Below are 12185 nucleotides of genomic sequence, written 5' to 3' on the forward strand. Positions count from 1 at the left end.
CCTGAGCTATTCTCAGCAGGCCCTTATGGGCTTCGGTCGGTGCTGCTTCCAAACTGCCCTTGTCCCCGGGAGCCTGAAGATGCCACCCTGATTCGTAAACAAGGCCTGAGCAGACTCTCAGGATGAGACAAAAGTCCCCGTAAGGGGAATTTTTGACAAACAAGGTGTTTGGAAAACACTCTTCCCTACTGCTCATCCCAGGATGGGAAACTGGCAGGTTCAGAGGTGCAGGTGCTACACACACCTTGACTGGCAGAGGGGAGAGATCACAGGTAGAACAAAGGAAGAACAAAATGTCTCCGGAAGCCAATGAAGAGACCCTTGGAACAGAATCACTTTCCCCAACTTCTCCTTCCCAGCCTTCTTCATCCAGAGGGAGGCTAAAAAGAGGAGGATTAGAGCGAACTAACTGGCTAGGAGGGAAGAAGACCTACAAAGTGGTCGCTTATTCCCCTTTTTTTCTTTTTTTTTAAATTTGATTTATATGCCGCCCTTCTCCGGAGACTCAGGGCGGCTTACAATGCGTTAAGCACTGGGGAGAGAAGAGGCTAGGTGTCCAAAAGAGCCAGCCTTCCTGGCCAAGAATTGGTGAGAGACCCACCCCCCCGCCCCCCCTGTGGGTGGCCGGGATAGGAGAAAAAGAGGCAAAGCGTTAAGCCTGCCAGAAGCACCACAAGAGGACTTCATCACTGCTCATCTGGACTTCCCACCAAGCAAAAAGCTGCACTGCTGTGGCCTTTTGGGTTTGTGGCAGAATCTTGGTGGGCCTTTGGAGCTCCAAAAGTGATGGGGAAAGAAGCCTCCAGGTGGGTTGCGGAATTGCCCGACCTCATGCTGATGAGATGATCACCAGGGTTGAGGGCTGCAGGGCTGGCATCATTTTGGGCCAAATACGAAGTTTTTGTGGGGATGAGGGGGAACAATGGTTAAATCCCAAAGCGAGCTCCATGTTGGATCAGCCTTAAAAATTATGGAGCAAGCTGCTTACCCCAAAGTCTGAAACACCCCCCGACCCCCTCTCACCCCCCCGTCTATTGCACAAGCTGCAGATATGCAAGGAAACGGCTTCCTCCGGCCCAGCTGCCTTGCAGTCTCTCATTATCTCCCATGTCTGTGCCGAGAATCCTGGGAGCTGAAGTCCACGTCTCTGGAGGGCACCCAAGAAGGAGTTGGCCATGACAGGACAACGACCCGAGAGGCAGCAGAACCAAAAGCAGCTCTCATGAAATAGGTCCTGAAGAGGGAGCAAAGGGCTGCTAGGAGGAGATGAGTAACCTCAGGCGGCTCTATTCCTATCTGAAGGACTTCCTGAGGGTCCCATAGATCGATGCAGATGCACGCCAAAACTACCAAGAGCCTCTTGCTAACAGAATGCCCCATCTCCTACGCTGGAGATAAAGATGAGATAATCCTCTTGCCATTTCTATTGACCCCTCTTGAAGGGAGGCTGGTAGGACCAGAATGTTTTCATGTTAGCAGGTGCCCATAGCAAGCAACAGGTCTCACTCTGCAGGCCATTCCAGATCCCAAGGGGTCCCGCCAAATTCCCCAGACCTCGAACTCTCCATGATGGCTGAGGGATCCCAAGGAAGTCTCTGCTTGCTCCGGAAACAGAGGGTCGCACCTCGGCCTCATAAATACCCCTTTAGGTTGGGAGCTGCAGGATCACTTTGGGAAAGGAAGGAAGGAAAAGGATTAAAATATAGAAAATGTAACAGACCAGGAAGTCTTAAGAAGTCCAAAGAGCAATGTGGGAAAAGTCTGGCGCTTCGTGGGATTATTTTCCCTGGAAGCCGCTGAATTCCATCTCGTCCTTGCGCCGGCGGGAGGTGAAGAGGGAGCTGAAGGGATACAGCTTGGCCTTGGCTTGGAAGCGCTGTCCCGCAATGTCAATCTCATATTCGCCCCGGTTGACAAAGTCTGGGGTGACCAGCTGCTCCTTGCCGGTCTCGGGGTCCAGGTTTTGAACGAAGCCCAGGCAGACATGCCGCTCCAGTGTGTAACTGTAAGCGCTGCTGGTGGTCTTGCCCACGTAGCAGCCGTTGCGATAGATGGGTTCCCCCCACCAGGGCCACAAGTCCAGGTCGGTGTTATGGTCTTCCAGGATGAACATGGTGAAGCGCTTGTAGACCCCTTCCTGCTTCTGAGCCATCAGCGCGTCCCTCCCAATGAAATCCATGCCCTGATGAGAGAGAGAGAGATGTCAGGAGATGGGATTCAACCCACTTCAACTCTTTTGTCCACTTACTGCTGGGAAAGATCCACTTGGCCACCAACCCACTGACAAGTGTTTTAACAAACTGCATTATTGTTTGGTTCGGTGGCTGCTGTGCCTCAGATAGAAAGTCCCTACAGAGAGTGATGAGGACAGCGGAGATTATAGGAAGCTCGCTTCCTGTTATTCAGGATGCTGCTTATAAGCACTATGTGCTTAGAGCTCAAAGCACTATTAGAGACCCCACACACCCACTTTACAGTCTGTTTCTGTTGCTCCCCTCTGGGAGGAGGTTTCAAAGTATTTCTAGCACGACTACCAGATTCTGTAACAGCTTTGTTCCCATGGCATCCGTCTGGTAAACTCACAGGATTCGTTTCTCTTACCATGTACATGTATACATCCGAACTAGAGTGTGTTGTTTCTCCGTGTCATATAATATATGTGGGTATATGGATAATTTTGTATTTATTTATTTAGTCATGTTTATGTAGTGTATATTTGAGGCATACCCACTGAGAGCTGTATGCAACAAAATTTCATTTTAATGTATGCCAATTTGTGTATATTCTATTCTATTCTATTCTATTCTATTCTATTCTATTCTATTCTATTCTATTCTATTCTATTCTATTCTATATTCTCCTTTCACTCCTCTCCTCTCCTCTCCTCTCCTCTCCTCTCCTCTCCTCTTATTCTATTCTATTCTATTCTATTCTATTCTATTCTATTCTATTCTATTCTATTCTATTCTATTCTATTCTATTCTATTCTATTCTCCTTTCTCTCCTCTCCTCTCCTCATTCTATTCTATTCTATTCTATTCTATTCTATTCTATTCTATTCTATTCTATTCTATTCTATTCTATTCTATTCTATTCTATTCCAAAGTTGTTCGTGATGCTGGGATTTTCATACTTCTTAGAAGCAAACTGTCATGGCTGCCTCTCTCCTATCCAAGCTTCAGGAACTGACGGCCTGACATTAGCGATGGAGGGGAGGGGGGAGATTGGACTGTAAGGAAGTAGGGGGGGATGAAAGCCCAGCTGAGCCTTGTGAGAAGCTTCAGCCAGCCAAGGTCAACTAACAATATACAGAGCTAGGAACCCAGCGCCTGTTTCCTAAACAATATACAAGCACCTGATTGGCTGTTTACAAATAACAGAGGGATTGCCAGGGGATGGAAGAGGAGAATTTACTTTGTATTGTTGGTGCGTGAAAACCTCAGATTCAGCTTTGCTACTTCTATAACCCTTTAAGCTTCGGTAAAGTGTACTCTTGGCAAAGACGAACAGCCAGGGGTCTTTCTTTGCTAGACGACTCAGTGGGACGGTTGACACATACTTGACATGAAGTTTACTTCGTACGTCTCACAAGAGCATGAAGCAAGTTAATACCGTTTTCGGGGGGTGGGGAGAGAAGGGGTGGGGAATGACAAACATTTTCCCAGGCCACCCAAAGAATCTGTGGTTGTAATGCAGAAGTTGGCTACAACTTTTTTTTTTTGGGGGGGGGGGGGGACATGACAGTCCTGGAACAGCTGGGCTGAAATGTTGGGTCTGTTTCAATCCCCTAATTCTTGAAGATTAACACCTTAAATGCTCCTGCCATGGGGGATGTTGGGCTTAAAGTAAGAGCATCCAACCTTGGCAACATTAAGACTTGTGGATTTCAACTCCCAGATTTCCCCCGTCAGCCATGCTGGGGAAGTCCACAAGTCTTAATGTTGCCAAGGTTGGAGACCCCTGGCTGAAAGGAATAAATACCCTTAAAGTATTTTGAGGAACATAAATGGTATGTTGAGGACTCCTTTGTGCATGGCCCACTCTCAACCCACAAGCCTAACTTGGAACCTTCTGTGTTGGCACCCTAAGGGGGCAGCAACTGGAGGTGGCGGGAGGCCGACAGCCCCAATGCTAGAAACTGGGGCCCTGTTTCTCGAGGCTACTCACTCCCACCAAGCCTGCTGTTAGAGAGACCACCCCTCCTCACCTTGTCCAGCTTCACCCGGAATTCTCGCCCGCATTCCATAGGGGTGGTGAAAGCGTCCAGGTCTTGTCCCCAGAAGGCAAAAAACTTCTCAATGCGCAAGCTGCGGAGGGCGTAATAGCCAGAGTTCCGGATCCCATACTTCTGCCCCACGCTCATCACCTCATTGTACACGTGGAGGGCATACTGCAAAAGGGGGAGAGAGAGAGAGAGAGGAGAGGGGTGTTGTGGCTGCCAGCGGCCAGCAGATCTGGCAACAGATTCGGACAGTGAGGAGGTTGGGGAGGAACATGGGCCAGTCCTGGAGTCTGGAGAAGGCTCTGATTGAGGGCCCTGCGTCGGAGGCAGAGAGGGGGCCAGGGCCGTCTGACAGTTATCAGCTGCCTTCGGAGTCAGACATCAGTGAGGCAGATGAACAGCTGGAGCCTGTTCCCAGTGTGCGCATGCACAGAGTTGCCAGATGAAGGGAACAGCTAAAGAACAAGGGTTGACTCGGGAGTAAGGCCACAGGTGGACGATGAAGGGCCCCTCCCAGAGGGAATAAAAGAGGAGCGAAAGGGGAGTGGAGTTTGCAGGAGACAATCAATTTGCTTAATTGGTTCGTGACTCTCAGAGACTCCTTGCCAAGTTTTGAAGATATCGGCCTGGCAGCTCTCCAAGCCAGATAAGGTCTGTGATTGTAAATTCACCCTTGAAAGACTTTTCTGGATGTGAATGAGAAGAATTCACAGTAACTTAATAAAAACAGGTTTTTGTCGGGACAAGGAGTCTGCTTCATGCTCTTGGGAAGCCTAGGTCAGAACAAGGGGCATTTAAATAACCAGCCTGGAAACCGAAGGCTGATAGCGTTCCGTGGTCACTTGTCTCTTCAAGACGTAAGTCTTGGTCAATGACCTCCGATAACACGGCCGACGAGCTGAGCATAGACCGGCCTTGCCCAACGTGGCCTCTAAGTGCCACTTCCCCAAACCAACTTCCCTGGCTTAATTTAGGAACCTGAAAAGATGATACAGGCACCGTCTAGGCACAGGTAGTCTTTGACTTACAACAGTTCATTTAGTGACCATCCCCTTTTGCGACCTTCTGACAAGCAAAATCAACGGGGAAGCGAAGATTCACTTAACAACCGGGTGACTATCCTTATCAACTGTAGTGATTCGCTTAACAAGGGTGGCAAGAAAAGTCGTAAAATGGGCCAAACTCACTTAATGAAGTTTTCACTAAAGCAACATAAATTTGGGCTCAACTGTGGTCGTAACTCCAGGACCACCTGTACTTTTTAGTACAAAAGTTCTTAAACAAATATTGTGGATGACGTCATGCTATCTGGGGATTAGGCCCTCTTAGGTATAAGCCCCCCCCCCAACAGAGTGAAGATGGACCTTCAAACCACACGCCCCACTCACCTCGATGGGGATGTAAAGCATGAAACCGGGCTCTCCCGTGTGCGTCATACTCATGACACGGATGCCGTTGGCATAGCCGACACTCATCTCCTGCAGAAAGAGGGACAAGCCAGTTTATACATCCAGAACAAAATTCCAAAGACAAAGGAAAGCTGGGGTTCACTTGACCATAGTTAAACCAGCAAGGAACAGATTTAAATCGGGGGATGACACAAACTGACATTCTGCACCAGAAGAAACTGGGCCCAGCGCTTAAGATCAAAATGTGGGTGACTTGCAGAATGGAGGAGGGGCATGTCACTGGGTTTTTGTATTTACCAGATGAGCTCATATTTTTGGACTCTAAGACTTTCCGTAGCTTGCCAAATTTCTTATCAGTAAGCTAACTACACATGTCCGCATTCCTTTCTTTCTACTTCACACTTCTCTTTGTTCTCTTGCCAAGAGGTCCGACCACAGAGAGATGGCCGGTAGGAATGTTGCCAAAATGTAATTATTTAGATTAGTAAGATGTTTTATTTTCTTTATAACAAATAAATGAGTTTTTCTTAGAAAATATCTTCGGGGTTCATTTTCTTAAAGTATGCTTCAAGGGAAAAGCCTCGATCCACGTCTCTAAATCAAGGTGCGATTACCCAAAAGCAGAATGGGATTAATTAGTGCCCTGACAGGGCACACCTCTTCTCTAGTCTTAGAACGTTTTCTAGGCCAGCGTTTCTCATCTCTGGCAACTTTAAGAAAGGTGGACTTCAACTCCCAGAATTCCCCAGCCAGCTGTGCCACACTCCCCAGCACACACACACCATCCCCTGTGCTCCTTAACTAAGCCTCCCGCCTCTTCCCACTTAACAACCTACATGGTCATGAGGTTACAGTCGCAACAGGGGCTGGCAGGATTGTTGTCGCTAAGTGATACAATCATATGGTGTCACACTTTGCAACTGCATCATTTAGCAAGGGCAATCCCAACCTGAACTGCCATCATACTCAAGGATCACTCCTACCGAGGTGAGCCGTGGTGGCACAGTGGTTTGAATGCAGTATTGCAGGCTGACTCTGCCGACTGCCAAGAGTTTGATCCTGACCAGCTCAAGGTTGACTCAGCCCTCTATCCTTCCAAGGTTGGTCAAATGAGGACCTAGATTGTTGGGGGTTAGAGGCTGACTCTGTAAACCGCTTAGAGAGGGCTGGAAAGCACTGTGAAGCGGTATATAAGTCCAAGGGCTGTTGCTATTCATTCCTTCCTTCCTTCCTTCCTTCCTTCCTTCCTTCCTTCCTTCCTTCCTTCCTTCCTTCCTTTCTTCCCTTTCTTCCTTCCTTCCTCTCACCCACCCATGGTGCACAGTGGTTAAAATGCAGTATTGCAAACTAACTCTGCCCACTGACAGGAGTTCGATGCTGACTGGCTCAAGAGGTTGACTCAGCCTTCCATCCTTCCGAGGTCGGTAAATTGAAGAGCCAGATTGTTGGGGCCAAGAGGCTGACTCTGTAAAACCGCTTAGAGAGGGCTGGAAAGCACTGTGAAGCGATATATAAGTTTAAGTGCTACTCCTTCCTCCCTCCCTCCTTTCTTCCTTCCCATCCATCCATCCATCCATCCATCCATCCATCCATCCATGATGAGCAGTGGCTAGAATGAAATATTGCAGGCTAACTCTGCCCACTGCCAGGAGTTCAATTCTCACTGACTCAAGGTTGGCTCAGCCTTCCATCCTTCCGAGGTCGTTAAAACGAGGACCCAGATTGTTGGCGGCAAGAGTCTGACTCTGTAAACCTCTTAGAGAAGGATGGAAAGCGCCATGAAGCAGTATATAAGCCCAAGGGCTGTTGCCATGGCTACTGATTCCTTTGCACAAAGGAAAAGATGGAAGAGTAGCTACAAAAAGCCCATTTGTTCAATGAGGCATCTTATAACTGAGGCAAGCTGGCTTCCGACAAGCAAAACCAATGGCGAAGCCTGCAAGCAAAGTTGCAAATATCAACCGTGTGGATTCCTCACTTAATGACTGCACTGCTTCATGATGAATTTTCTGACCAACTGAAGTCGTAAATCGAGGACTACCTGTAAGCATCTGCATAAGAAGGAAGAAAGTCCCCTACCTTACAAAAGAGGGAAGGGAAGTGTTCGGGCGTCATGGGTGCATAGGAGAGCTCCGACAGGACATCCATGGCCCGTGGGCCAATCAGATTCAAGGCTGGAGGAAATAAAAGGAGAAGAATTCAGCATCCGAGGCAACTGCAGAATAGGAAGCCTTGCCCCATTACTTCCCTCACTCTTCTCTTTGCAGCTTCTCAGCGCAACACAAATCAGCAAAAGCTGGGAAAGGATTCGGAATCTGCTATCGGATTTCATCTGGGTGAGAGGAGACCACTTAAATGGGAAAAGATAAGGCAAGTTCTTAGATCTTTTCCAGCCTTCCAAAACAAGCACCCACCTCTGCCAAACGCTGAAGCCCATGTTGAGCAACTCTTCTCAGCCAACTTTTGGGTTAGGCCTCTGGGATATGAGAACAACATCAACTGTCCACCCCATATCATGGCAGCCACGGATGGGAGAGCCGGTTTGGTCTAGTGCAGGGGTCAGCAACCTGCGGCTCTGGAGCCACATGCGGTTCTTTGGCCCTCTACTGTGGCTCCATGTCAGGTGATTCCACCACTGGCTAGCCCCACCCCATCCCTTGCCCTCCCCTCCCAGTTACTTCTTGCCAAGCCTAAGAAGGTAAGGATGACCGTGGGGGATGGAGAAAGGGCCAGGGCAGAGACAGAGAGATACAGAGAGAGAGGGAGAGGGGGGGGGGGAGGGAGGGAGGGGAGAGAGAGATATGTCAAAAGGGTTTTGTGGTTCCCGGTGTTTTTTAGCAACTGGTTCTCTGCCCTAATGACCGGCTGGGTAGGCGTGGCTAGGTGACTGGTGGAAGTGAGTGACATCGAGTTGGCCAGGCCCAGCCAGGTTTTGTGGCTCCCGGTGTTTTCTTTTATATTTATATTATATTTATATTTATTAAATTTTTATACCGCCCCCTCTCCCGAAGGACTCAGAGCGGTGAACAGCCAAGATTAAAAAACATACAATATAAACATTAAAATACATTTAAAACAAAATTAAATCCAAAATGGCTCCCCAATTTAAAACGCCTTACCCATAACCCTATAATTAAAACAAATTTAAAATTTCCACATTAAAAGGGGGAAGATTTAGGCCAGGCCAGCTTGATGAAATAGAAGAGTCTTAAGCGCACGGTGTAAGGTGCGCAGATCCGGGATCCTCTGTATCTCCGGGAGGAGCTCATTCCAGATCGTAGGTGCCCCCACAGAGAAGGCTCTCCCCCTAGGGGCCGATAGCCAACATTGTTTGGCCAATGGCACCTGGAGGAGCCCCTCTCTATGGGAGCGTACTGGCCGGTGGGAGGCTATTGGTGGTAGCAGGCAGTCCCGTAAGTAACCAGGTCCTAAGCCATGGAGCGCTTTAAAGGTGATAACCAGAACCTTGAAGCGCACCCGGAATACCACCGGGAGCCAGTGCAGCTCGCGCAGGAGAGGTGTTACCTGGGAACTCCATGTCGCTCCCATAACCACCCGCGCGGCCGCACTCTGAGCCAGTTGGAGCCTCTGAGTGCACCTCAAGGGGAGCCCCATGTAGAGAGCGTTGCAATAGTCCAGACGAGAGGTAACGAGGGCATGAGTGACTGTGCGTAGGGAGTCCCGATCTAGAAAGGGACGCAACTGGCGGATCAGGCGAACCTGATTTTCTGTGGGAAACAGGTCCAAATGGCTCTTTGAGTGTTTAAGGTTGCAGATCCCTGGTCTAGTGCTTAAGGCACCAGACTACAAACAAGGAGATTGTGAATTATAGAGCCGTGGTGGCACAGTGGTTAGAGTGCAGTACTGCAGGCTAGTTCTGCTGGCTGCCGGCTAACTGCAATTTGGCAGTTCGAATCTCACCAGGCTCCAGGTTGACTCCAGGTTGGGTAAACTGAGGACCCAGATTGTTGGAGGCAGGAGGCTGACTCTGTAAACTGCTTAGAGAGGGCTGTACATAAGACTAAGTGCTATTGCTTAGTAATAAAACCAGGCTTAATAGCAGTAACTGTGAGAGGGATCTTGGAGTCCTAGTGGACAATCAGCTAAATATGAGCCAGCAATGTGCAGCTGCAGCTAAAAAAGCCAATGCAATCCTAAATTGCATTAACAGAGGGATACAATCAGGATCAAGGGAGGTACTAACACCACTCTATAAAGCCTTAGTAAGGCCACACCTAGAGTCCTGCATCCAGTTTTGGTCACCACACTATAAAAATGATGCTGAGACTCTAGAAAAAGTGCAGAGAAGAGCAACCAGGATGATGAGGGGACTGGAGACTAAAACATATGAAGAACAGTTACAGGAACTGGGCATGGCTAGTCTAGTGAAGAGAAGGACCAGGGGAGACATGACAGCACTCTTCCAATATTTGAGGGCTGTCACAGAGAGGAGGGGGTCAAGCTGTTTTCTAAAGCACCTGAAGGGCAGACAAGGAATAATGGATGGAAACTGATCAAGGGGAGATTCAACCTAGAAATGAGAAGGAACTTTCTGACAGTGAGAACCATCAACCCATGGAAGAGAAGTTGCCTTCAGAAGTTGTGGGAGCTTCATCACTGGAGGCTTTCAAGAAGAGACTGGACTGCCAGTCAGAAATGGTGTAGGGTCTCCTGCTTGAGTGAGGGGTTGGACTAGATGACCTATAAGGTCCCTTCCAACTCTGTTAATCTGTTAAGTGCTATAGTCCTGCCTTAGGCATAAAAGCCGGCAGGTGATTTTGGGCCAGTCACTTTCTCTCAGCCCAACCCACCACACAGAGTTGTTTTTGTGGGGCAAAGAAGAGGGATGTGTATTGGATATGTTCGCTGCCTTGAGTGATTTGTAAAAATAATAAGGGAAAGAGACAAATAAAGGCGCCAACTTGGATCTGCCGCTGACACGCTAACCAAGAGACACAACAAGCCTTGCGTATCCGTTGTCAGTTTAAAACCTATTTGCTGTATTTATGGTTTTTGCTCTGAAAAATGCTAAAGGTGAAAAGGCCCAGCAGGAAACAAGTCATTGCTGAATGCCTGACTCGCTCAGTTTCAGGAACCCAGAGAGCTGAGGCTCCTCTGGATGGATGGTCATTGGCTCAGAGATTCCAACCAAGTGGGCAGGGACACCGATTCCCCTGACTGGAGATCTGTTCCAGATCAGTGTCATAGATCCCTATCGGGACATTGCCATTCTGGTGGGGAGGAGGCCTGGGTGCATTCTTTATAGTTTATAGCCTTTTTCCTGTTGTCTATCTATCCTGTACTTATCTTCTGGTTTATCTTCTTGGGAATGTAAGGGGGGGGGGGGTAGGGCCATCTGTTTTGTCTCAGCTCCGAAGCCTCCAGCAATCTTATCACCTTCTCAGCCTTCTTCTTCTTCCTCTTCCTCTTCTCCTTCTCCTTCTCCTCCTTCTGCCATATCCATCATCCGACGTTGGCGATCATGTTGGCAATCCTATTTTTGCCAATAGCCGTATGAAAAAGTGCTGCTGAGTTCTGTCCAAACCGGTCCCTTAGGTTTTGAAGCCATGATGTTCTTCTTCTGCCTGGATCTCCTTTGCCTTCAATCTTTCCCTGCCTTCCTTAAGTGAAGGATGCCGAATTTTTCTGGGTGTCGCATCCCATGTCCGAAATATTCTAACTTTCCCTTTTTAATGGCTTTGATGATTTCTCTTTGCTTTCCCAGGCGGCTTATCACCTCATTTGTGATTTTGTTAACCCAGTTTATACGTAATAGTTGTCTGTAAATCCACATTTCAAATGTTTCTAGTTTCTTCAAGTGGTTTTCTGTCAGAAACCTCCGTAGAGCAGGATAGAAAAGATGTAACATCTGACAAGCCTGATTTTCAGCCTTAGGCTTATATGTCGTGACTGCAGAAGATCTTTTTTATTTTGAAGAATGCTGCTCGAGCTTTCTCTGTCCTTGTCTTTACTTCACTGATCATGTCCCAGCTTTCAAGTAAATTAGAACCGAGGTAGGTGAACCTTTCAACTTTTTCTAATGGTATTCCTTCCAAATTTATCAGTGGTAAATTAATGGGTTGTTTGCTGACGACCATGATCTTGGTTTTTGAGGTGTTAAGCTTCAAGCCATATTTTTCAGATATTTCTGAGACTCTGTTGATGAGGAGCTGAAGGTCTTCATGCTTACTGGCAAGCAGAACTGTATCATCAGCATATCTTAAATTGTTGATCTGAACACCATTTACTTTGAGGCCAGCATCAATGTTTTCCAATGCTTCGTTGAAAATTGACTCAGAGTAGATATTAAATAACAGGGATACAGCCCTGTCTGACCCCTGTTCGTATTTCTGCATCATCTGAGTATTTCTGGCCTAGTCTCACATTTGCTACCTGATGCCAATATAGATTCTTTATGATTCGGATGTCTTTGTCATCTAGTCCCACTTGTTTCAGGATTTGTAATAGTTTGCTGTGTCTTATTTTATCAAATGCTTTTTCAAAATCGATGAATCACATGTAAACACTGTGACTGGCATCTCTACAGCGCTGCA

At 47.8% G+C, this 12185-nt stretch overlaps 1 protein-coding gene across 2 annotated transcripts in view; it reads right to left on the reverse strand.

Moving 5' to 3' along the window:
• Positions 1-1016: 1016 nt before the first annotated feature.
• Positions 1017-12185, reverse strand: part of PDPR (pyruvate dehydrogenase phosphatase regulatory subunit) — a 42014-nt gene continuing 30845 nt past the window's right edge. For both annotated transcript variants that reach the window (XM_070952777.1, XM_070952776.1), the window contains exons 15-18: positions 7711-7805; positions 5611-5700; positions 4208-4390; positions 1017-2182 (exon numbers count right to left, since the gene is read on the reverse strand). In XM_070952777.1, coding sequence (XP_070808878.1) covers positions 1778-2182; positions 4208-4390; positions 5611-5700; positions 7711-7805 — 773 coding nt within the window. In that variant the 3' untranslated portion in view covers positions 1017-1777. The remainder of the gene's footprint in view (positions 2183-4207; positions 4391-5610; positions 5701-7710; positions 7806-12185) is intronic.

The sequence above is a fragment of the Pituophis catenifer genome, unplaced genomic scaffold, assembly GCF_029215685.1.
Source record: "Pituophis catenifer annectens isolate HBS135680 unplaced genomic scaffold, rPitCat1.0.hap2 SCAF_13, whole genome shotgun sequence".
NCBI classification, from domain to species: domain Eukaryota; kingdom Metazoa; phylum Chordata; class Lepidosauria; order Squamata; family Colubridae; genus Pituophis; species Pituophis catenifer.